Source organism: Cotesia glomerata, linkage group LG1 (genome assembly GCF_020080835.1).
Source record: "Cotesia glomerata isolate CgM1 linkage group LG1, MPM_Cglom_v2.3, whole genome shotgun sequence".
Taxonomy (NCBI): domain Eukaryota; kingdom Metazoa; phylum Arthropoda; class Insecta; order Hymenoptera; family Braconidae; genus Cotesia; species Cotesia glomerata.
Window position 1 is genome coordinate 26,425,849 of NC_058158.1, and position 26,920 is coordinate 26,452,768.

General features: G+C 30.2%; 2 protein-coding genes across 6 annotated transcripts in view; one reads left to right on the forward strand and one right to left on the reverse strand.

The window, feature by feature from the left end:
- Positions 1-10,315: 10,315 nt before the first annotated feature.
- On the reverse strand, positions 10,316-16,534 carry LOC123269643. Of its 4 annotated transcripts, XM_044735484.1 has the most exons (14): positions 16,296-16,534; positions 16,035-16,231; positions 15,248-15,314; positions 14,895-15,031; positions 14,680-14,820; positions 14,253-14,329; positions 14,067-14,169; positions 12,546-12,713; positions 12,256-12,467; positions 12,014-12,140; positions 11,811-11,938; positions 11,437-11,626; positions 10,912-11,111; positions 10,316-10,638 (listed from the first exon to the last, which is right to left on the reverse strand). In XM_044735484.1, the coding sequence occupies exons 3-14, from the start codon at positions 15,306-15,308 to the stop codon at positions 10,548-10,550; spliced, it is 1,635 nt and encodes a 544-aa protein (XP_044591419.1). In that variant the 5' UTR covers positions 15,309-15,314; positions 16,035-16,231; positions 16,296-16,534; the 3' UTR covers positions 10,316-10,547. The 4 variants fall into 4 exon arrangements, with proteins under 4 accessions (XP_044591419.1, XP_044591425.1, XP_044591413.1 ...); XM_044735490.1 differs by having other exon boundaries at positions 12,020-12,140; positions 16,035-16,534; XM_044735478.1 differs by having other exon boundaries at positions 16,035-16,534.
- Positions 16,535-17,221: 687 nt separating this feature from the next.
- The window catches only part of LOC123259568 (sialin-like), a 28,500-nt gene continuing 18,801 nt past the window's right edge, over positions 17,222-26,920 (forward strand). The window contains exon 1 of one of the 2 annotated variants that reach the window (XM_044720149.1): positions 17,222-17,569. The gene's annotated coding sequence lies outside the window, so the exon portion shown is untranslated. Of the gene's footprint in view, positions 17,570-22,843; positions 22,934-26,920 lie in introns of those variants that run through there. The other variant, XM_044720159.1, reaches the window with a different exon arrangement.

Sequence of the window (26,920 nt, forward strand, 5' to 3'; positions counted from 1 at the left end):
AGTTATTTTTCTGCCCTCCAGGCGGAAAGTGGCAACTTTCGGCCCGCTGCGCTAAACGAAATTGCCGCTTTCCGCCTCTGTCGGACAGAAAAATAGTATACAAACCTATGGCAGGAAAATAATAAATATCTCAGATCACATATATGTCGACCTCGGCTTCGCCTCGGGCAACATATATGTGTTCTGAGACATTTCTCATTTTCTTGCCACAGGTGTGTAATATACTATTTCTTACTACGCCGGTCGAAAGTACGGGGTTCCCGCTGCGATTTCACGGCAGGAAGACCCACTTTGATGCCGTGGTCGAGTCGCGCATGCGCTCTACGACGGGGAGCCGAAATAATGTATTCATGCACTGACAACGAGACACAAGGCAGCAGAAAGTCCGAAAGTCGGTAGTCGCGCTGACTCTATAACTTATGCTTATAAGCCTAAACTTACTTGTGATTGTTATGAATGTTACTGTCTTGTATGAAAATTAAGTTAACCGACAATCAACAATTTTTGATTTTTTTATTAATTAAAAATTAGAACTAAAAAACAATTCCACGTATAATTTTTAAAATTTTCTACATGTGAAAATTTTTGTTTTAATTTAAAAAAAATTTTTTATCAATAAAATAAATAATAAAAAGTTTCAAATGTCGGCTGACTTAATTTTCATCTGTCTTGTTATGTGTCAATTATTTTAGGTTGAAACTAAGTTAATTATAGAAAATAAATATTTATTTTAATAAAATGAGACTTGTTTAATATTTAAATTACAAAAAGAAACGAGAAATATTTTTTATTCTGATAGATATTCTCAAATAAATAAATTCATTATTGAACAAATAATTATTTGAAAAATAAACAAACAGATTTTTTTCTTAATTATTTTTTCTATGCATTTTATGATTATTATTTCATTTTTCTGTTTTTTTTTTTTTTATTCTTAAAATCAGAGATAATTTATAATATATTTATAACTTTAAATTTATTTAATTTAATTAAGATCTTTTCTCAAAAGAAAATAGTAATATGATAGATTATAAATTAGTATCTTTATTGACAGGTGTATTTGATGCCTGCCGCCCCCCCCCTCCCTGACCAGCAGCACTCGCTTCGCTCGTGCCGCAAATGTCGGGGGCAGGCATCAATTTTTTTCAACGCAATTTTTTGCGTACTTTCGACCGGATAGCAAGAAAACTATTATACACTACAAGGGCAGAAATTTGAGAGCCCTGAACTGCGCGACATGATGCCCTCGGCTTCGCCTCGGGCATCATGGCGCGCAGTGCAGAAATCTCAACTTTCTGCCCTCGTAGTGTAATATACTATTTCAGTATATAGAGAAATACAAATTTTTTTACTTAAAAGTTTTTTCTGATTTAAACTTAAAACATTATAAATAAATAAATTTGTTATTGAATCAACAATCAATAATTGTTGAAATAAAATAAAATTATTCTTTATTGAAGAGAATCGATTTTGAATAAAGAATTCACTTGTATCGATCGAAGATAATATATTCTTGAACCAAGTAAAAATGCTATCGATCGTAATGATTAGACCTCTCAATCCAAGAAACATAAATTCAGGACAAGAATTTCTTGAAGTAAGACAACTAGTTCTCTTCAAAATAATTTTCTTCGTGTATGGAATGTTTTAATGTTTTTATGATATATTTGTGAATAGGTAATAAATACATTATAAAATTTTTAAACCGAAAAAAATTAAAATTCTGCGTTATTCGTAATCTCTCATGGCTCCAAGAAAAAAATGCCCCCACTGCAGCAGCAATAGCGACTTTCACAGTGCCTGAAATAAAAAAAAAAAAAAACCAAAAAGTTTATGAAAGTATAGAATATCACTCGTACTGTGATCTTTAATCAAAAAACAATTAAAATTTAAAATATGGTAGTTTTTAAAAAAAGTTTCAAATTTAAAAAAAAAATTTGATGATTTTTGAACTGCCAAAATCACATTTTTTATTCAATCGGAAAACTAGAGGATCCTGTTATGAAGAAACACATAAAAGAAGCTGGAATAAAAATCAAATCGTTCGGATAATTTGTTCTCGAGTTAATACTGCTGCACATTTGAAAAATGTAGTTACGAAAAAAACGTGCTTTAAGTTCAAGTTACTGATTTCATGGCTACTTGGTATGTACTTGAAATTTGAGTACGTTATTTTTTAAAGTATAAACTATGAAAAAAATCGTATTTATGAAAATGTCATTCTAGTGGTACCCCTTGTAAAATACTATAAATAAATGAAATCTATGAAATATCTACTAAAATGTCCCGTACATTCACTGTAACGTCAAAATAAATACAATAAAAAAATCTGCTGTAGTAGACTAGTAGAAATAATAATTTTGACCCTAGAAAAGTCTAAAAGTTTGGAGAATCCAAAAGTGCACACCTCACAATCTCATTTTCCATAATAAACAATTGATTAGAAGAAAATACATATGAAAATGTCATTCTAGTGGTACCCCTTGTAAAATACTATAAATAAATGGAATCTATGAAATATCTACTAAAATTTCCCGTACATTCACTGTAACGTCAAAATAAATACAATAAAAAAATCTGCTGTAGTAGACTAGTAGAAATGATGATTTTGACCCTAGAAAGGTCTAAAAGCTTGGAGAATCCAAAAGTGCACACCTCACAATCTTATTTTCCATAATAAACAATTGATTAAAAGAAAATACAACTGTCTAGACATTTCATGAACTGCAGCCAGATCGTGTGATGGTCCATTAGTTACACGAAGTAGCTAAAATTTTTAGACAGTTCATGAAATACAATTAAGCCTTAGAGAGATCGTGTAATATTCCAAAATTACATAAAATGTCTAAATTTCTTAAATAGTTCATGAAATGTTTAATAGCTGTTTTGCCGATCGTGTAATATTTGTAAAGCAAAAATCAATACCTTATAAAACAAGTCCAATTTCGCGCTCAACAACACACAGTTTCATGCGCGTTCACCATAAAGAGTTTCAAATAAATAAAAAAAGTCGAATGATTTTATATTTCAAGTTTTGAAAATAAAAAAAAATACGAAAACGGCTGACCCTAAAGGCAATCCCTGCAACTTCCCGCTACTTCCTTACTTAAGCGCTCGAAATTGCACCTACCCAGGTAGGCCCAGCCTTGGACCATTTGTTACTTTGCCAAGCCTTGGTAAGTTACCAGTGGCCCAGGCTTGGCCCAATGTCTCGATACATTTCAACCAAGCCTTGAAAAATCACTACGGACTTAAACCCGGTTCGATACTTGACCCAATGCTTCGAACACTGATAGAAGAATTTAATAGAATTTAATAAATGACTTGTCAACAAAAAATTTTTAATAAATATATTTATTAATCGTTGAAAAATTATTTTTAAACATCATTTCTTTGTGGCTGAAAAATGTATAAAACTCTCGAAACTGCTCAAAAAATATTCAAAAATATTTTCCATGTGACTAAAAAATGATAAATTTAATACTGATACATATTGTGAATATTTAAAAAATGTTTATTTCTCTCCAAAAAAAAATATTGAAAAAAATTGTTAACAAGTAAGTTTATTTATCACTCTCTTATACATATACAAATTACTTCTACAAATACTTCTATCAGTGAAGCTATAGTTTTGGGAAGTCACTGACACCCGAGGCTTGGCCCGGGTCTAGCTCGAGACTTGGCTCAATGGTTCGATATTTCCAAATTGAGCCTTAGGAAGTTACCATTGGACCAAACATAAATTCAGAACTAGCTTGGTGCTTTAATTGAATCATAGAAAAATTTTTTTCAATGATAAAGATATTAATTTTTTATGAAGAAAATCTAACGCTAAAAAATGCTTCAATTATTCATTATTTATAGTCACATTATCTTAAATAATAGTAAGAACATTTCTTAAAAAAAAATTATTAAATGAAATTATACTAAGTAGTTACTTTTCTATAAATGAAAAGTGACAATTTCTTAATTTAGATGTACTCAATTATGATCATGTAATTATTTTTGGTAATAGAAAATTTAATTATTTCGTTAAAATCAAACCAATTAAAAAAAATATGTGTATGTATCAGAGTACACAGGTAAAAAGTGAAACTTCTTTATGACATATCATTTTTCTACTATTTACAACTTCACAGAAATTGGCTAGATAAGGCTTAAGAAAAAAAATTTTTTCCGTATTAAATTAAAGCTATTTTAGTATTATAGCCTTGCATACAAATAATATGAATAATTCATTTTATCATTGCTCTTATTATAATTATTGTATTTCATCAATTATGATCGCATCGTAATTACCATTGTTGTCATTATTTAGACTATGCCATTATTTAATCTAAAAATTAGTTAATCAGTTTACAAAAATTATATAACGAACTTTAATATTGATATTTCATGTGATAACTTAGTAAAAATAATTCAAAGCAGATATTTAATAAATTACTCAATTACACAAGTTATAAGTAAATAATTGAAATTATCTATTTAAAGTAATACAATTATATGATGACAGTGAATCTTGTAGACATGCAATGATTTTATAGAATTCAAAATCAATAAATAAATCATTAGAAAGGAATAATTAAAAAAGATGTACGTATACATATTTTTATTTTCTAATTGTGTTTTGTTTTATTTTTAAATTATTATTTAATTCGTTTTTTTAATTGATTTTAGAATTAATAATGTTTACTAGATTTATTCTTTACGTCGCTATACTAAACTTTGATAAAAAAGAAACATGGCGCGTAACCGAAAATCGTGACGATTTTTCTTTACATTGCTATAAAATTTATCTCATACGTCAATAAAGAAGTTTCACTTTAAAAAATACATTTCATAACTGTATTCTGTCAACAAATTATATTATCTGAACTATACAAAATTTTTATCAGTTATAAGTTTAATTTTAATCATGGAATATCATGTAATAAAGCAAAATGACTGACTGATGTTTAAGTAACTAAAATTAATCTATTAGTGTTACTACCACGTGCAGCGAAGTCAGTACAGTTCGAGACTTTCACGCCGCCGACCCAGGTTCGATTCCCATTGTGAGCAAAGATTTTTTCAAGGTAATCTGGTGTAATCGAGCTACGATAACCTAAGGCTGATAATATTGAAACAATGAGAAAAAATTAGAAAAACGGTAGACTCTCCGAGCTCAAAAATACAATTTATGTGTTATTTTGAGCTCTCTGAGCTTAAAGGGATAGCTTTTCTATGCTTTTGAGCTCTTCGAGCTCAAAAGTATGATAGAAGTTTGATAAAACACAATTTTTCAAATTTTCAAACTGCAGTAACTTTTGAATAAATGAATTGATTTTTACGCGGTTGGCAGCATTCGACGCAATTTTTTAAGCTCCATGAAGAATCTGTAGGTTTAGTTTGATCGAACCAGGATTTTCGGAGTAATTCTGAAAAAACACTTTTTTCGGTTTTCTTTCGTCAACAATAACTCACGAACGAATGAACCGATTTTGACCGGACTGGCGGCGAACGACGTGGTTTTTTTTATGTTAAAAGCTGATTAGTTTTTGGAATTGATCGGTAGAGCTGTTTGAAAGTTATTCCAAAAAATGTCGGAGTTATGTTGAAAAAATCCTTGTTTCCAAATATTTCGTCGAGGATATCTCTCGAACCAATCAACCGATTTTTACGTTCATGGCAGCGATCGACGCGTTTTTTTAAGTTCTAAAAATTATTCTATTTCACCAAAAACGATCCGTAAAGAAATATCGAAGTTATGTGAAAAAAACACTTTTTTCGGTTTTCTTTCGTTCACGCTATCTCTCGAATGAATCAACCGATTTTGACCGGATTAGCGCTGATCGACGTGGTTTTTCAAGCTTAAAGGCCGATTAGTTTTTGGAGTTGATCGATGAAGCCGTTTAAAAATTATTCCAAAAAAACGACTTTCAAAAAAAAGTTTTTTCCGATTTTTTTTTAGATTTCTCAAAATTTCTCAAAATCTATCGGTCCGAATCGATTCAAAGTCATAGGAAATCTAAGTTTGAGGGAACTCTTTAGAACGCCGTTTGGTAGATTCCGATCGGTTCAATCGTTCAAAAGTTATAAGCGATTCACATACTTACACCCACACACACACACACACACACACACACACACACACACACACACACCAGAAGGAAGAGCGGCAGCTAATTCCTCCCCCCGCGAAGAAATGCCTTACGGCGGTACCATGGGGGATCAGAGGATAGAAGAGAAAAGGGTTTAGGGTTTAGTGGGTAGGGGCGTCAGCGTCGAGTTTTAGTATGACGCTGCGTCGAGTCGCCACATATCCAGGCCAAACAGCTATGCCTAGAATCCGTAAAAAGGATTCCCCCCCCCCCTAAAAAAAAAAAAAAAAACACACACACACACACACACGCACACACACAAACGACTTGGAAAGGCTTCACCAGAGGCGCCGAAGTCTCCTGCCTTGATGGAGAGCATTGTAACGGAGCTTTTCCCCAAACAGCCACCGCGGGAGAAGAAACACTACACTAAGAACAGCGAAGTAACACCCTTCACAACTAAGGAATTACAAGACGCGGCCAAGTCACTCAAAACAGGAAAGGCACCTGGACCTGATGGCATCCCGGCATCGGTGATCAAAACTGTAGCCCTGGAATACCCAGACATACTCCTGAACACCTACAACGCATGCTTGGCAATTGGCATGTTTCCCGTGGTCTGAAAACGGCAGAGATTGGTTCTCTTAGACAAAGGTAAGGGAACCCCCATAACACCTTCGTCGTTTAGACCACTCTGTATGCTGGACATTGCTGGAAAACTGCTCGAGAAGCTCATACAAGGGAGACTTCGCAACGACATAGACCGTGCTGGAGGTTTTGCCGCAAACCAACACGGCTTCCGGAAAGGACGTTCAACAGTCGGCGCGATCCAGAAAGTCGTAGCGACAGCGAGAGAAGCATGAACTGGTAGCCTCAAAGCCCGCAAGGTGTGTCTTGTCCTCACGCTAGACATTAGAAATGCCTTTAACAGCGCAAATTGGAGAGATATTTTGGACGCCCTGGAGCACAGATTTGACGTGGAGCCGGAGAATCTGGCACTAGTCGACAACTACCTTGACGAGAGAAAGCTGATAGCAGAAACCACGGAAGGTCCACAAGAATACGCCATAACGGCTGGCGTGCCGCAAGGCTCAATAATGGGGCCCGATCTATGGAACGCGGACTACGACGAGTTTCTGGAAATCTCGTTGCCAAAGCAAGTGGAGCTAACGGGCTTTGCAGACGACATCGCGGCCACGATAATAGTATACAGCGTAGAGGAGGCCGAACTACTCGTTCGGGAAACCATTGATGCTGTCGAGACTTGGCTCGATAAACACCACCTGAAACTCGCAAAACACAAAACCGAGATGGTCGTTCTGACTCGCCAAAAATGGTTCCCAAAACCATTTGCTGTGGACATGGGAGGAATAACGCTAACGTCAACAAGGGCCCTGCGCTATCTGGGGGTAATGATAGACGAGAAACTATCTTTCCGCGAACACCTCGATAGTGCATGCCAGAAAGCCAGCAAGACGGTGTCTAGCCTAGCAAGAATTATGACGAATACTATGGGACCAAGAACCAAAAAGGAGAGTCCTTCTGGAAGCAGTCCATTCGGTACTGCTTTATGGAGCGGAAATATGGGCAGATATATTAAAGCAGAAAACCTATCGGCGGAAAATGGCAGCAGTGCAGCGGCGAGGCGCTCTCAGAGTTGCCTGCGCCTACCGCACGGTTTCCGAAGCGGCTGTATTGGTCATTGCGGGAGCTGCGCCCATCGACCTATTAGCGTTCGAGAGAGCAAGACTCTACGACGCTAAAATCGGTGGCGAAAACATGAAGGAGGCAAGAACGAGGATAAAAACGGAAACGCAGCAAGAGTGGCAGGACCGATGGACGTCGGGAGAGACAGGCAGATGGACAGCGCGACTGATCCCAAACATCAACGTCTGGCTTTCTCGGAAGCACGGGGACACGGACTTCTTTCTGACCCAGCTATTGACGGGACATGGGCAGTTCAATGCCTATCTATTCAAGATGGGTTTGCACAGCACACCAACGTGCAAATACTGTCCAGACAAAATTGACAACGCCGAGCACACGTTTTTCGAGTGTGATCGATGGAAGGACGATAGAATCTGCACCGAAGAAACAATGGGCACCGCGCTCTCCCCTGAGAGCTTGGTAACCTGCATGATCAAAAAAGAAGAAAACTGGACAGCTGTAGTAGCCTACGCGCAGCGTCTCTTGAAAGAAAAAATCGCAGAAAGGGATTAGAAACCAGTAATAACAAGAAGTAGGTGTCGTGAGGCACAACATGGACTGGATTGAAGTAATGCTAACGCGATCCTGATCCAGTCTTCCCTGTAACATCTATAGGGAAACGAGAGAGGAGGATGTTTCGTCGGTATTGTTGCAAAATAATATTGTCTTCTGAGTCCGACATACCCAGGCACCAACACCTAATCCTAGCAACAACACCAAGTCCTGGCATACGTAAACGTATTTTACCTCCTCTATAAAAAAAAAAAAAAAAAAAACACACACACACACACACACACAGACATAGTGACAACCTCGCGGAGATAGTCAGGGAAGCTTCCTGAGACCTTCAAACCTCGAGATCTGATGAAAACTCGATTTTTGCAAAACGGGGTGAAAACAATAACTTCCCGATTTTTGAAAATCTTCGATTTTCTTAGCGGGAAGTTAAAAAAGTTGCAATAAGATAAATCAATTCAGCGCGCATCAGACCGAACGAAGTGTAGTTGAAGTATAAACGCAGTTATAAAGAAAAAAATTATGATAACAATGATATTTTTAATAGAAAAAAATCCATATATAATTAATCAACATCGTTTAACAAGTGTCAAGAGAAAATGGGTAAATTTTTCTTCCTTTTTTGTTTTTTTACTCTCTCTTTTGCTCAACTCAACGCCCCAGACTACTCAGAGACTTTGTTAAAGTTCCGGTGCGTCAACGAGTCGTTTCGACACTTGAATTTCCTATGTCAATCTCAATTTTTTGTTTCGTCGATTGCGTCGTTAAAAAACTTTCGCATCCGAATTTCGAAGGCGTCGAAATATTATCTTTTTTTTTAGTAAACTTTCCTTTGTATTTGTTAGTGACCATTTTATTTTTACGTTTAACTTCATTATTTATTTTTCAATTTAAAAGTTAAGTTGTTTAAGTATAAAAAGTTTTAGTGTTTTCTTTCATAGTAAAAAAAAATCAATTTTTTCCGACTCGAGTTCAACGAGTTTAATTTCATAACCATTTCATACTTACCTATATATTTGTATTTTAACCAGATAGAGTGTCAAGTGTTCAACCCTTCAACTTTTTCATTTGTCAATGTTTCACTTGCACTCACATAAGCATCAATTGTATGAGCTAAAATATAGGCGTTAAATACTTATAGCGATAGTACTGAAAAGTTTTACAATTATTTAGTTATTCATGAAGAAAAAAACAAATGTTTAATCGGTATGTATGTATGTATATATTTATCGTATGAATGCTTGAAATAATAAACGTTTTTATCTTTGAGTGTTTTATTGTTTCACATTTTCAAATAAAATTTGTAACTTTTTAATAGCTTTCTCAATAAATCGTATTGTTATTCAGTTCTCTTTAAACAGGAAAAAAAATAAATGATCATGTTGTAATTTAATAACTTATTTAACTAAAACAAAACGCTATTACCTCGTATTCTATTTTTTTTTATTTTTGTTTCTTATTCACTCACTGTATTATAAAAAACTACAATAACTATATTATTATCCTCACACACTTCTTTTTATGCATAATCTATGTTTTATTTCTTTTTGGTACTTAAAAAAATAAAAAAAAAAAAAAAATGGACAATAAATCAGAAACTGTTAATGACAATTATAATCGACGTAAGAAAAAGTTGTTTTTACCTTAAGTTTGTGGACGGACAATCCATTTTGTTTTTATACTTTATTTTCAACCTTCTTTGTCTACTCAAGATTATTAATCATTTTTTTGCTTTATTTTGAATTGTAATACATATCAATCATAAATAATATTTGGTAATAAAGTAACTATCTTCAAATTTAAATTCATTGCGTGATGGAATGTTTGATATAACAAAAATTTAACATGTGATAGTTATAAATAATATAGATCATCAATTTAATGTACGCTTGCAATAAAAAACAGAATACATGATGTCTATAATTGAAAATACCTTGTTTAATTTATTATGTCATAATATTTATAAAAATATTTTTATTCATTTTGTTCATATTTTAAATAAAAAAAGTCAATACTATTAAAGGATTGCATAAATCTAGGAGCGTTTAATTCAATCGTGAGATTAAGTTTTATTTTATTACAAATTGGAGCATGAATTTCACAATAATTACTAAAATAGATGTATAAATCTTCGTAATCTTCTTATGACATTTCGGTTCATAATCAATTTTTGAAAATTTTATAATAATCAGAGTAATTTTATAATAATAAGAATTTTATAATAATCAGAATATCAATAATAATTCAGTCATTAACCAGATGAAGTACAGTATCTTTATCTATTCCGTAATTCTTTAAGGAGATGTCCATATGATCAAGTCTTCTTGATGTAAATCTGAATATAATATGATAACTTTATTATTTTAGAAAAAAAAAACAGTTTGTGTAGAATAATAAGTAAATCTATAGTGAAATAAATATAAGTTAAAAATTAATTTTGTTAGTCTTAAGCAGATAATCTCAGTTTCCATCACGCTTATATCCATGTTAAATAAGCTTAATATCTAGTGCTTAAGCTCACTTAAGACGGGCTTCAACAAAAGAAAAGACATTTTGTTTTCAGTAAAATAGAATTTAACTCGAAAATAATAATGTTTCCTCATCTTACCCACTGATAACAATTTTATAACTCGGAGTACGCTTTCGTTTTCCTGACATCGCTCTGTCCAACAAGTGGTAAAGATAGTTTACTGAGTCATCAGCAGAAACGTACGCAAGGTAAACTATTCTACCATTCAAAGATCTGATTTTTAATCTCAATTCTCCTGAATCTTTGGTTGGTTCATTTATTTCCTGAACTAACGGCATCTGAAATAAATTTATTGGTATTATTAATAACTATTTAAAAACTTTTGAAAGTATTTCTCGTCATAAAAATATTTGGATGATATGAACGATACATTCCTGAATTTATAACCATTGTAACTTTAACAGAGCAACTATCTGAAGCATACATTTTTTATCTCAATATATGGTAAAATTTCTTTTATATTATTAAGACAATTAAAGTTTAGTTGAAAAAATGTTCAATATCAAGTATTTTAACAGACAGTTTTCAAAAAATCATTATTATGCTTTTAGATTTTTTAAACTAAAATAAAAAGTTGTCAATAAAAAAAAAGTGATTTTTTACTTCATAGTTATGGGTCGTCATTGTCGTCGATTTTGATGTTCGAAGTTTACTATAATTGCTTCCATGAATGTCTTTACAGCTTCTCGAAGAACTAGAATTACCTCCAGCGGACAACGGCATTGAACTGTGTGAAAAACGAAAAATATCCCTTGAGAAACTCACTGATCTCGGGCGAATCCCAAAATTGCTCCTATTATAAAATCATTATAAAGTCATAAATTACAAATAAATTCAAAATGAATATCATTGGTTACCCATAAAATCAAGTCATTAAAAAAATAACCAACTGCTCAACTACAACGATCATCGATCATTCAAAAGTAATCGAAATGATTTATGTGACGTTAAATATAAAATAATAGGTACTTATTTACCGGGCTGATAAATCCAAGGATGATCTATCTGATAACTCAAATTTATGTTTACTCGAATGAGATGATCGTTTTGATATATCCTGAGTATAATTAGATATTTTTGTTCTTGAGGATAAATTTGCTGTATTCTTTTAAAATTATAAAATTTAATTAGCGTGATTTATGAACATGGTTAAAAATGTTACTAATTTTTTATATCTTACTCTTACATTTTTTATATTCCCCGATGTTATTTCTACGTTATTATTTGATGGAATATTTTTTTCTGAATTATTTCTCTGAGTGATTGAAATCGGAATTTGAAGATCAAATAAGCTTGGATTTGACAATCTGAATAGTTAAATTTTAATTTACACACAAATATGACTTGGTATATAATTTTATCAATTAAGCTTATGAGATTTATTTAATTTATTTACGTTCAATTAAAAAAAATCAATCTTACTTTGTTCGCGAAGAAAATTTTGGAGACTTAATCGATAAATTATAAGGGTGTTTTAAATCCGATGATTTTGCAGATACTGAATGTTTTTCTTCCACCGAAAAATTGATTGGATAAATTTTGCTACTAGTAGTGGATATGTTCCCTAACTGATGACCACTCCCAGGATAATTTGCTCCACTACTAAAATAGTATTTTGTTCGGTAGTCTTCGACCTTGTATTAAATTAAATTAGATCTCTGATTCGAAAATCCGAAAACATATGTTAGTATGTAAGTGTAAATGAAAAAAACCTTAAAGGGAACGCCGTTGGGATAATCGCACTGAAGTTCTGAAGGAAAATAACCGTCAAATATATCTCTAAGAAATGCTTGAGACAAAGGGTCGTCATAAGGCCTTAACTGACTTTTTTGCAAAATCATGCCATTTTTGTAAAATTTTAGCGTCAAAGCTGGAAGAGTCTGGAATATAAGTGCCATAGAAGTAATTATAAATGAATACTGTCGATGCAAAGAAAAATAACTGAAAAACGGTTGATCCTGCAGACCACCCTTGAAACTTTCAGTTTTTTTCAAGTTTGAAACGTTTAAAAATTTTCCAATTGGTTGATTTTTGAACTATTTTAGATCAAAAATCTAAGAATTATTTTAGATCAATATTTTTTTTAGATTTTGAAATGGCGACATTTTTTCATTTCGATTTTTTTTCGTTCAATTTTGATTACTAGAACCTCATAACGTAGAGATCTGATGAAAACTCAACTTCTCAAAATCGGACGAAAATGAATAATTTCTTACTTTTGAAAACTATTAATTTCTAAAACGGTACTGAAAAAAAAATTTACTTGAATCAAGAAAAAAATTCTTGGACTAAGAAATAGTAAATTACATACCTAGGGGACGGACGGGCAAGACGGAGAGGGCGGGTAAAATGAATAATCGTTTTAAATCGCTGGTCGGTCGATAGAAACATTTTAGACAGCAATCTATCAATCTATTATGTAACTACACATACCGTTATCGATAAAGCATTGGTTTTGCATACTTGTGGGAATTTTTTTTATAAATATTGAAATTTAGGAAAAAAAAAAAATTTTAAATCGTAAGTATACAGTACTTAGTTTAATGTTGTTAAGGACGATGCAGATTTGATTTTTTTTTTTCATATTCAGGACGCGGTTGATATTTTTGCGACGATTGTTTTGATTGAAATGTATTTTCCAATCAGTATTCGTTTTACGCGACCTGAGTATTCATTTTGCCCGCCCTGGTAGGGCAAAACGGATAATGTTGACTTTTTTTTTTTTTTTTAATTTCGAAGTAGAATTTCTTTGTTATTATTTTTATTTTACTTTAATTATAAACTTCAATTACCCAAAAAATTATTAGCCAAAGTTAAGAATGGATATGATTGTAATATATATTTGTTATTTCATTTTCAAATTAACATATCCGTTTTGCCCGTCCTTCCCCTAGGGCAGTAAAGTAAGAAATGTCTCAGATCACATGTAATTGTTGACCGAAGCGAAGCCGAGGTCAACAAACATGTGATCTGGGGTTTCTTATTTACTGCCCAAAGCGTGTACGCTATTAAAGAGTTTCATTTGTCTTGAATCAAGACGAAAAATTTTTGAATCAAGTAAAATTCACTTAAACCAAGAAAAGTTTCTTAATTTAAGAATTTTTTTACTATAGTGAAAAAGATGAAGCTGTTCAAAATTATTTATTTCATTTAAAATAATTTTTTTTTCCTATGGTGAAGTTAATTAATATTTGTTTGTGTTTATGAATATAATTTTGATTTTAAAATTTGACCTTAAAAGAGGCTCCTCCGGAATTACGGCATATAAACATCTCACCTTTGCCAACTGACAAGTTCAAGTCTTCAATATTCGAAATTATTTTATCTAGGTAGTCACTGAAAAGAAAAAAAAATATTTGATAAACTTCAGACTTGATTGAATGTTGACTTTTTACAATAATAATTTTTTGATACTTTACGGTGTTATTTGACGCAAATTTTTTGACGCGCTTTTTTTTTCTCCAACCCAAATTAATCCGTAGTCGGAAAGAAACTTCTATGCACAATAAAATTAAAATATTAAAACTCGTCCGTATTCAATTAAAAAAAAAAAAAAACAAAATAAATAAAAAAAAAAATAAAAAACTATTAATTAAAGTGAAAATATTCTTCCTCTTAAAAAAAGTTTGAAAATCAAAATTGTCTTGAACAAAGTATAATTTTTTGAAGCACAAAAAATTCCCTGGTCTCGAGGGAATTCTTTTTTGCTCCAAAATCATTTCAGTCTTTCTCGACAATTGTCTTGGTAAAAAAAAATTAGTTTTTTTTTGAGTTGGGTTTTTAATTAAAACACCATCAAACTACATAGAATAATTGATAAATTGAAGTAAATGACATTGTCCAAACCTCTATTTCATCAATTTTCTTTTCTAATTTCAGACACCTCTTATAAATGTAATCAGATCGTTCAAATTGTGTTTTCCGATGCTTGCTTTCTTTTTTTAGATTGCTTTCTTGACTTTTTTCTTTACTCTCCCAATCCTTCAACTAAAATGATAATAAAATCATTAAAAATTTTTTGATACTCTTCGGCAGAAAATATTGATAATAATTGACTAGACTTTTCGCTTAAGACGATTAAATTCTTGATCTTTTGATTTCAATCTATCTTCAGTTTTTTTCAACAAGATTTTCATCCTCTGCAATTGATCACCAGCCAAATATAATTGCTTTGATAACATCCCAATAAGATCACTGTCTGCAACACATAATAGAAATTTATGTAATCAAATTACATTATGAAACATTCAACGCCTAATTAAATTATCTAAGATATTATCAGGTGTCAATTAAACCACTTGTTTTATAATAAAACTAGCATAAAATAATACTGCAAAAAACAAACTGCTTATACTTAAATAACACTATTGCGTTGTTTCAGGGCAATTAGCTGTAAGAAATTAATCAGTCTTACCTCGTTCAACCTTGAGGCTCGGTGGTTTCGAAGAATCTAGCTTTTTAATATCGGTATCCATAACGATCTAAAAAATTAATGACATTCATTTACTAAGAACTAATATAATTAGGTTCGCGGTAATTAAATATATCTCGCATTTCTTCTACCAATAGTTGGATTCTACTTATGATAAATTTAGAAAACATAAATATCACAAATATTTAGTTTAAAATTACTTATAGAAAAAAGCATTATCAATTTTTTCAAATTTTCAAGCGTTAAATAGACGAAGACATTTTTGAACATAAGAGGTTTTAAAAAAATTTTAATATTCGAATATTACATACTAATTAAAAATTTAGTACCAGATGATGGATTTAAGATAAATATTTACTAATTTTTATTTATAATTTATCAATGAGACCCATCTTTAGATTTGAATATTTTAGCCACCAAATTTAACTGAGTGTAGAAGATTCATAGTCACTGGTGTAATATAAATCACGATGTAAATATTTTAACTAACCACAGTTTAAAAAAAATCCAAAGTTTATGTTAAAAATTAGTTATAAACATTATAAAATCCAAAGTCTGAATTCGTCTAAAAAATTATTTATAAGTTTAGCGCTTAAAACACACATAAAAATTCGGTTACTCCGCTACATGATCTACAAAAAAACGTCTTTTCAAAAACTTATTTTATGCGTGATAAAAGAATTGCGTTAAACTTTCTTTTCATCAACGTATTACATTGTTTGGGAGATGAATACAAAAGTATAAACTGTAATATTGATTATATACTAACCTGGGTTTGTGATAAATCTATTTTGTAAACGTCAATGAAGTCATGCTCAACATTGAGAATTTTATAACAGTAATTTTTTATGAAATTTAACAAAAATTTATTATACTGAAATGTTGCGGCTACACTCAAATTAAACTTTGAAAATTTCCATCTAGCAAATTATAACCACGAAACAAAATTTCTAATCATTTCCTTGTCTAAAAGTTTTTTTTATCCATAAAAATTTCGGTACGATTATCATTTAAATAAAAATAACCATACTTGTCTAATTTTTCGCTCATAGATCCGTACAATACTCTATGACACATTATGGTAATATATTTGTCTCTCAACATTTAATTTATCAATTTTTAAAATTGATACTCTGCCAAAAATTTATTTTCTTTATAATCCGCAACATTTGTACTCATGTATACACACGTCTATTGATTGTATTAAGTTGCCAAGTTATCTCTTAAAATTAATCAATGCATTTTTTTCACGCCAACTTCATAGTATTTATTTATTTATTTTTTTTTCTTCTTTTTTTTTTCAACAGAAGATCCACGGTCAAGGTTCTTATTTAAAAAAAATAAAAACATTTTATTATTCATTTTCAAAAAAATAATTATAAACATTTTTCGACGTGGATTCCTTGAAATAATTACAAACAACATTTGATAAAAATTATTAAATTGATAAAAAAATATTAAAAAATTAATGTCGCGATTTTGCTCCACGCTTAAAAATAAATAAATGTCAGCCATTAATAATCCATCAACTTGTATTATCCACACTTAATAAGCTTATAAATATAATATATATGGTCACCACACGTGACTAATTTAAATGACATAAAAGAATTACTACCTGCCAGAATTTAAAATATCTTCAAATCATCTTTTAGTCATCATGATTATCAACAATAGAAATTTTACAACGATCTTTCAAAAAAACTTAAATTGACAAATTTGAAATAATAACTTTTCAATGGAATCAAGTAAAAAATCTTTTTATATTAATAAAGCATTAGACAAAATCCATATGATCAAAAACATTACATTTTGAAATGTACCGCGTAAAAGTAAAACCTGCGTACAGATAATCTATCGATTGCTCTGTATGCAATGACGTTAAAATCACGTGATCGAATACGTCACTAAATGAACCTGAGGTCGAGGCTACATCGAATTTTGCTCTTATTATATTCGTATTCGTACGAGCTCTACTCGGCTTTTGTACGTCGGTAATTTTATGTCAACTCCCGACTTAGTTTTGTAGTAACATTCATACTTTATAAATAAATTCGGATTTTTATTTAATTCTTCTCAGTAATTATTAAATTAAATTAGAAAATAACAATTAATTGTTAACAATATCAACTGCCTTAATATTATTTAACAACTATTAAAAGTGATGTGTTGTTAATTTGAATATAAAATGATTGTAAACTAATTGTGATTGTTTATCACGTGCAAAAAATGCAAAACGTAAATCAAAGTTTGCCGTTTGAAAAGCATTTATTTGTTGCATCTTATGACATAAACGGAATAATAGTAAGTCAGCTAAATACTCACTTTTTTTTTTTTAATACTGACACAATTGTATTGAGCCGAAATAACAATTTATTTTGAATTAGTACATTTTTAAATTATTTATTTCTCAGTTGTTTCGATTTTTAAAGTATTTTTTTCTGTTTATATTGATTAGTCATCAGTTCGTTATCTGTTAATCATGAATTATAATTAACGCGGAATTATGTATTATTATTATGACTATTATTTTAGTTTTGTATATATGGTAATCTTATCGCATATTCCATTAATATATACCATTAACTCACGTGAAAACTTAACTCTATATACAGTCGACGCTCTCTGTATTTGACCACATTCTTCCTCTATATTTGACGATTTTACACAGCTCTTATGGACAAGGACGAGTCAAATACAGAGAATGGTCCTGTACGGGCGAGTCAAATACAGAGAGCGTTGACTGTATAAGTATATTATGGAGTTTTTTTAGAAAGTTGATTCTTATACGGAATTGTGTTTTAAGGTGACGTAATTTGCCCGAAACACGTGTTCCCAATATTATGCCGGTCTAGCAACAAAATATTTGATTTCATTAAAATTAATAAAAAAAAAATTCACAATTACGTAAATTATGTATATGAGTTATCCCTACTTCAGAAGTATAATGCATCTATTTCGCCATTTTTATAGAAAACAACAATGTCTATAGATATGTATATGTATATTACACATAAATATCTAAGTAGGGTGTTGCAAAAAATTGATTTCCTTCAAATAATAATCGTGATTTTTCATATTTTTGAATTATTTTTTTCATAGAATTAGACTAACCGATTATTAGATTATTTTATTGTTGTTATTAATATTAGTAAAAAATAACTTGTTGCTAAAAATTTTTTACAATTTTTTTTATTTACTAAAAATTGATGAATTAAAAAAATTTTTTTAATTTCTTCAGCGAGAACTTAAAAAAATTCGAGGTATTATTAGGTGTGATATACTGTATAAAAGGGAATGAGTTACAGCTCTAAAATGAACGATCGATATGAATGGACTCTTTTTGAAAATTTTGTAAACTTACAAATCAATAATTATACAAAAAATATATTCGTTAAAAATTCTCTTATTCAGGAGAGAGACGGATAAAAAATAATTATATATTTTTAATTATTAAATTTCATCGATAATATTATCTTCTTTAAATACTTATCACCACATTACATATACAAACAACAAAGACCTTGGCATTACTACTATAAATTTTTTTAATCAATATAAAAGTATATTAAAATACTTTTTTTTTCATAAATAATTGAATTACATTGATTGTAATATTATTGCAATTATATTATTTCTCTTACATGTTAAGTTTTGTTCTTATGTAAACATCAACTCAGTAATTTTCATAAATATTTTGCATAGTGCTCAATCACTAAGTTGGATAAAAATTTTTATTCTTATTTCTTACAAATTTTATTTAGTTAAATCATAAAATAATTAAATGACTATTAATTAGTGATTAATTTTAATGAAATTTGTAAATTTTTTTAATTTGTCGATTACAAGATTATTATTTATTATTTTTTATCCGATTCTGAGAAATATTAATTATATTTTATAACAATCATGTTTGGAATATCTACAATAACACTTGAAGTTGATAATAAATTAACTTATATTTTATAATTAACGGAAGTTGAATGTCGCTGTTGTCGGTTGTCGGCTTCAAAGTTTCTCGTAATGTTACGAAAAATGTTGAAACATCAATTTCCATTACAAACATTCTCCATCTCGAGGTAATATCGATATTTGATAATTTGATAAAATTTTATCACACTTGAATTCTGATCAATTTATATAATCATTTTTTGACGTTATTGTGTCATCACTAAAATTTTTCGTCGTATCTTTTTACATTTAATTTTAATTTTGCCTCAAGTCAAATACCTGGTATACTTAATGAACTCGAATATACATTATCAGAAAATCAACTTTTGTTCAAGTAACTTGTGGATTGGAAATTAAAATTTTTGATATCCATTTATTCACTCATTATTCAAGAACTTACGCCAATAACAGAGCCAGTCGGAATAAATCTACAGAATAAGCAAAAATTAATTATTTCAATAATGTCAATAATTTCATGACAGCACCAGTTAGTAAAAAATTGGGAACTCATTATTCCATAGCTAAATTATTAGAATAACAAATTGGTGTTTTATCGTACATCTGATAGAATATTAAAGATTGTATAGTAATAATATTATTTTGTGTTAATAAAAGAGATAGGGGTAAAGCTGCTAAGGTCATCATAATTATAGTTTGCGTCATTTCGTGTAAAACAAATTATTTTTTGCTTTCATTTTCAGTAATTAATTAAAATTTTATTATTTTGGAGTGCTTAACTTATGACACAAATTTAAAGTTTATATCATAAATTCGGTGTGGGATCTCGTATGCTCGTATATCAACCATATGTGTATAAGCGTACGAGGCTTGTTAGTGAATGTAACCTAACCTTAAACAAGTGTTGTCACATAATTCACCCGATCTTATAACATTAACATAAATATTAAATACATTTTATAATTTACTGAGCATAAATCTTAATGAGGTTATTTATTAGATTTTCTAGTACATTCTTTTCTTCTATTCACTCTCTTCTACATTGTATAGTTCTCATTCTAATCACAATTTTTTTTTTAATTAATTAATTAATAATTCTCCAACTAAAGAAATAAAATAAAATTTTTTTCTAATTTTATTAAAAATAACTGATTAGCTTGTCAAGAGTAAAAATGTGTAGGTGACGGAAATGAAATAGTTTTTATGTATTTTCGTAATTCAGTATATATACAGAAATTTATAACATTAATTATGCATTCATAAATTTCAATGAGTTTACGTCAAAATACTAAGCACCAAATAATATCATAAACTGTTGGTAATGATAAATGATAATGAGTTTACAATAGTATGTCAATATTTAGCAATAGTATTCAATATTTAGCTTGATGCCGGTACCAATTATTATTTAGAAAATAAATATTATTTATCTTAATAATAATTATGCTGTGTACAGTTTAGCTAATGGTCTCTTCATACCACAAATCACATGACTGATATTTAAGACAAGCTCGTGACATATCTTTGCAATTCCATACAATTAGGCTTCAATTACTGCGTCGATAAATTAAATCTATTGGCGTCTCAGCAAATAATTTAATTGATATGACATCACGTTTTAACTACCACCATAAAAAATAGTGATTTATTAGCTATATTTAATCCCCCTGCGGCTCGATTGTTACTTACGACCAATGCTCAGTTCGGTTAAACATTAACTAATAATAATAAACACATTCTTCATGTGAGCAGGTTGCATAAATTAACATTCTGATTTCCAATTCATTAATACATTATCGATAATTTCTTTAGTTAAATTATGTAATGAGTTAAAACTTTTTGAATTATTTAGTTAAGTAACCCATACAGAAAGCCCCAGAGTTGAACGACGGGGCCATGCCTGGGACATTATTGGGAAGCCCATCTTGGCAAACCTATATTGTCCCATGCCCGGGCCATAACTGGGCAATCAGCCTTGGCCATTCCAATGATTACCCAGGCTTGGGCCAAGACTGAATAACCTAGCCTTGGCCAAGCCTAGAGTCACCCTAACTTGGGCTAAGTTTGTGTAACCTATTCTCGGCCGTTGGATGGTAACCCTAACATGAGCCAAGACTGAATGACCTTGCCTTGGCCAATGAATGGTAACCCTAACTTGGGCCAAGATTGTGTAACCTAACCTCGGCCGTTGGATGGTAACCCTAACATGGGCCAAGACTGAATAAACTAGCCTTGGCCAAGCCTAGAGTCACCCTAACTTGGGCCAGGATTGGGCAATCTAGCCTTAGTCAACCCAATGATTACCCGAACTTGGACTAGAACTGGGTCCCCCAGCCATGGCCATTCAATGGCGATCCAGACTTGGGCCAGGACTGAGCAACCTAGCTTTGGCCGACTCAATGATTACCCGAGCGTCAGCCAAGACTGGGATGCCTAGCCTTGGCCGTTGAATGGCAACCCAGACTTGAGCCAGAATTGGGCAACCTCACTTTGGCCATTCAATGGGAAATCCAAATTTAATTAATCATTAAGTAATAGAATTTGGAACAGTAAATATTTATTAAATTAAATTTTTTTTTAAATTAATAAACATTTGTAAAAAATAGATAATTTTCATCAAAACACAATATTAAATAACATAAATTATATAAATAATAAATCGTCACACTCTGTCACCATATAGATTTAGCTTATATGAATGGTGAGATGTGCGTTAACTTATCGGTCGTACGACGTAGGGGTTAGTGGTCGGTCTGGCAAGCGCGCGGCTCGGGTTCGAATCTCGGTTAGGGTAAATGCGATTTTCACTTTATCTCTATAATTAGCGAAAGTTAGGTCTAAATTAAGAGTTAAGTCGTCTAAACTTGCGTTAGCTCTACATCAAAATTGAAATAAATTATTGACAATTAAAAAGTTCCTTTTTTATAATTTCAACTAACAACTACTCATTTTATAAAAAATAATTTAACGGTTTCCTAGAATTTTACTATTTTATTTCAGAGAATTCATTTATTCGAAATTGGGTTCTTAATACTAATTTGGTTTCACATTAAACAATTAAATTCTAAATATATTTTGTAATCTACTTCTTTTAGTAAATTCTATAGTGGTGAATAAGCCTGGGCTTGCTTTGGCTTAAAAACTTGGGCCAGTCTTGGTTAACAATCTTGAGCGAGTCTTGGTTATCATGCTTGGGCCAGTCTAGGCAACCAAGCTTGGCACCCTGTTATCATTCCAGACTTCTACCAAGGCTGGGCCAAAGCGGGTTTACAAGCATGGGCCAGAGATAGACAGCATTGCGCCAAACATAGCCCACATCTGGCCTTGTCGTATTGTCCTGTATGGAAATCGCTGAATAGAGTTACTGAAAATTTTTTAATATTTTTAGTTTTGTACATAACAATTTGTTGAACAAAGACGGATTTCAATTTGTCAAATTTTACTTTTAATTTTAATTACTATATCTGTAAGGAAGATCCCATGTGACGTATTTCGTCATCAGGAGAAAAGAGAGGGGATAATTCGAACGAGTGCACTTTATGTCTTCATATTTTATGTTATGGTTAGTACATAGCCGGCATTTTTACTGACAACAGCAAAACCACTAGACAAAGTCAACTTCCATAGTCAAGGTTACTATTTTTTAATAAATTAGTTAATATTTATTGTGTAGAATTATATAGTGTATAAAGTTTGAAATTTTTAAATAAGTGAAATTTGTAATTTCAAGTATGAAGATTGTTTAATTTTTTTGTCAAGGTAAACATTTTTTTACTGCAGTTATTTTTATATTTCTGAAAAAGATGAGATATGGAATAAAAATAGTTTCCCCGAATTGATTTAAAATGATGCCGTGTCATGAAATATTTTTTGTTGTGTCACATTGATAATTTTTTCAACACTCATTGTTCGATCTTAGCATATTTAGAAATAACAATAGTGGTAGTTAATTATAATACAATTTATGCTTCAATAAACTTATTATTATTTGCTTTATATACATAAACATTTAGATAGGCCATATTGTTGATAATATTGACTAGCTGCATTAATAGCCACGTGGATGTAGATAATACTAATGGACAAAGCAATCTATGTGTAAACTGGTTTTGTAATTGCATTTTTCTTCTTTTTGAGTTTTTAATTGTTCTTTAATATTGACATTAATTTCGAAAATTTAGTTGTCAGCAGTCGATGGTTTTTTATGTTTCTTTTTACATTGAAAAAAAAAAATTATTCAACACAATATAAATAAATACTTATTCATTTGTATTAAAGAAACAGTCTCTATTAGATAACTTTTTTAAGTTTCACATGCTTTGTTTATTTTAAAAAACCGCGAAATTTTTTTAGGAAAAATGTATTTTTTCAAATAAACGAAAAATTTTAATCTAAACAATAAAAATTTAACCGAAAATGAAATAAAATCCAAAAGCTTAGGATATTTCAAATTTAACTTTGAATAACTTCAGAAAGAGTGAATTTATTAGAAAATAATATGGGATTTTTTTTTTTAGATCGTTCAATTTTTTACAAAATGATGTATCTCGCTTCTCAGTACATTGCATGTAGTGATAAAATTCTGAAATTAAAAAAAATGTTTTTCCCTTTTTATTTATATATAAAATCGAAATATTTGATTCGTGACATGTAAATATTAGTATAGAAGCTCAAATTTTGACAAAATCTCTATTTTGGTTTTCTCGGAAAAAATTTTAAGAACGTTTAAAAAATATAAAATTGTCCGTCTTTATGATACATGCCAATGAATATATTTATAGGTATACCTAATAGTAATAAACGTCAATAAAATAAACTATCGAGCAGATTAAAAACTACGCACCTCAAAAATCTAATTAATTTTTTAATGATTAAGTTTCTATGTAAAACCGTTGAAATATTGAAAAAACACTTATGAATAGAAAGCAGCAAGCTTTTTTTGTTTATAATGGTTGAAAATATGTTTCCTTTGCTACAAATAAAGTAAATAAATGATCTATTTCCTGTGAGGAAGTAATTTTATTCATTCGAATGATGATATACATTGCATCAACTGCCATACTTATATGAGTAGCAAATATATTTATCATTAAATAATTGAAAAAGAATATTTAGTCCTAACTATAAAATAAATATTTTTCCTTTTGTCTCGATATTCTGTAATAAAGTATTAAACTACTTCGTTAAAAATGTCATATTTATCATCTCATGCAGTGTTATTAATATTTAATTCGATGACATGACGGGAAGATGGAATGGAATTTTCATTAAAACCAAAAGAATGAACTACAAAATGCGGTCACGATGATCATAGAGTTTATTGTCGTGACCCAGAAAATAACGAGAAAATTCTTTCACGCTCATGCATTTTCTATTAAATAAAAAAAGTTATCGATAAACTTGAGTGAATTTGTTTATAAAAGCCTTGTGATACTTTTATGCGATTAATTATCGCTTATATTCAAACACTTTGTTGCTATATTTTTCTGAGATTATAATCTTAATGCAAAACAACATTACATATACAATTACAGTGATAATTTATTACCGATACTCTAATCTTTATTTGTAAATTTTTTCAATGTAACGTGATTTATACTTAATAAGTCAATTATTTCATTTTCACCTGACACAATTTTACAATTTTATATTTTTACCTAAATTGTAATTTTACACTTTATAATAACAAAAATTTTTTTCAAAGAGCTCAAAAGCATAGAAAAGGTATCTTTTTGAGCTTGGAGAGCTCAAAACAATACATAGATGGTATTTTTGAGCTCGAAGAGCTCAAAAACTTCGTAGGTGCAATTTTAAGCGCCCAGGTATTAACGGAATTAACGAGAAGTTGCAGGGATGGCCTTTAGGGTCAACCGTTTTCCTAATTTTTTTTTTGTAAAAATCCACACGGAAAAAACGAGATTTAACTGGTTTCCATGTTGGACGGAACCTAGTTCTATCTATAGTGAAAAAAATTTACAAATGGTTACTACTTCTATATAGATTGTAGTAGGTACAGTTTTCGTTTATTTCAGTTCAATCCGAGATGGGGCTCAGAGCCATCTGAGATTTATTTGTCTCAGATGGTTGTCAGTACCACGCGCATGCTCGTCAGTCCCATCTTACATAGAAATGGCGTCCATTTGGAATTTAACTAGAATCTATCTGCAGATAGTACTTATTTTTACATTATCATTTCCAAGTGCGTTTTGCAATCAAATATACATGAATAATACGAATGAATAATAAGTATATTATAATGAATAATACAGATTATAATTTTATTCCAAATCAAAAAACTAATCCTTAATAAGTTTAAAAAAAAATAAATTAAAAAAAAAAATTTTTTAATTTAAAATTAAAAAATTAAAAAAAAAGTTTTAATTTCAGTGTGGTACAATTTTTTAAAACAAGATGAAGATTGGTATTCATCAACATCTTATTTTAAAAAATAGTACCGCACTGAAATTAAAATTTTTTTTTTTAATTTTTTAATTTAAAATTAAAAATTTTTTTTTTTAATTTTTTAATTTAAAATTAAAGATTGTTTTTTTTTTTAAGTTTTTAATTTTAAATTAAAAATTTTTTTTTTGAATTTATTATTTTTTAAACTTATTAATAATTAGTTTTTTGATTTGGAATAAAATTATAATCTGTATTATTCATTATGATATACTTATTATTCATTCGTATTATTCATGTATATTTGATTGCAAAATGCACTTGGAAATGATAATGTAAAAATAAGTACTATCTGCAGATAGATTCTAGTTAAATTCCAAATGGACGCCATTTCTATGTAAGATGGGACTGACGAGCATGCGCGTGGTACTGACAACCATCTGAGACAAATAAATCTCAGATGGCTCTGAGCCCCATCTCGGATTGAACTGAAATAAACGAAAACTGTACCTACTACAATCTACATAGAAGTAGTAACCATTTGTAAATTTTTTTCACTATAGATGGAACTAGGTTCCGTCCAACATGGAAACCAGTTAAATCTCGTTTTTCCGTGCACTGGTACAAAAATTTAATAAGATTGTATAAAAAGTTATCATTTTATATACAGATTTATGAGGCCATTTTTGGTATAAAATCGTATGAATGATATTTCATAAAATTTTACAGAATTTTGGAAACCATTCCGAGGGTAAAAAATTTCGATAAGGCATTTCCGTCAAAAAAATGGTAAATTTAAGCTAAGAAATGTAAAATCTCCCTAACAAAACTGAAAAAAATTTTTTTTTTGTCCATTTACGTTTCAAACATGTGTAGTTATTTGAGTAGTTTTAATATTACTTATTTTCACCCATTATTGGTTCTCTTCACATTTATAATACGTTGGATACGTTTAACATACGTTATTAACGTCCATTACGTTCAAATGACGATTTTAACGTTCAATACGTTAATCCTACGTTTTCAACGTCTAATAAGCTCAACCTACGATTTGAACGTTCAACACGTTGAATCTACAATTTTAATTTCGACTCGGGTAGGTATGAAATTAGCGGGAAGTTGCAGAGATAGCTTTCAGGGCCAACCGTTTTCCTATTTTTTTGAATTAGTTTTACTCGAAAAGGGATAAACGAAGTCGTGCATTCTCGATTGATTACAACAATCTTAATTAGTAAAGTTAATAGACAGAACAAATACATGAATTCTTAGTAACTCACAATGCTGAAACGTTGATAAAGAAAATATTTTAAAGTTATAATTGATTCATTTACTTATAATGATCAATCA

Coding starts and splice junctions, on each gene's coding strand:
- LOC123269643 (XM_044735484.1), bottom strand. CDS start 15,308: ATGGATACCGATATTAAAAAGCTAGATTCTTCGAAACCACCGAGCCTC. Junction 12,468..12,545: donor CCAACGGCGTTCCCTTTAAG/GTTTTTTTCATT, acceptor ATTTAATACAAG/GTCGAAGACTACCGAACAAA. Junction 11,627..11,810: donor TCCTTGGATTTATCAGCCCG/GTAAATAAGTAC, acceptor ATTTTATAATAG/GAGCAATTTTGGGATTCGCC.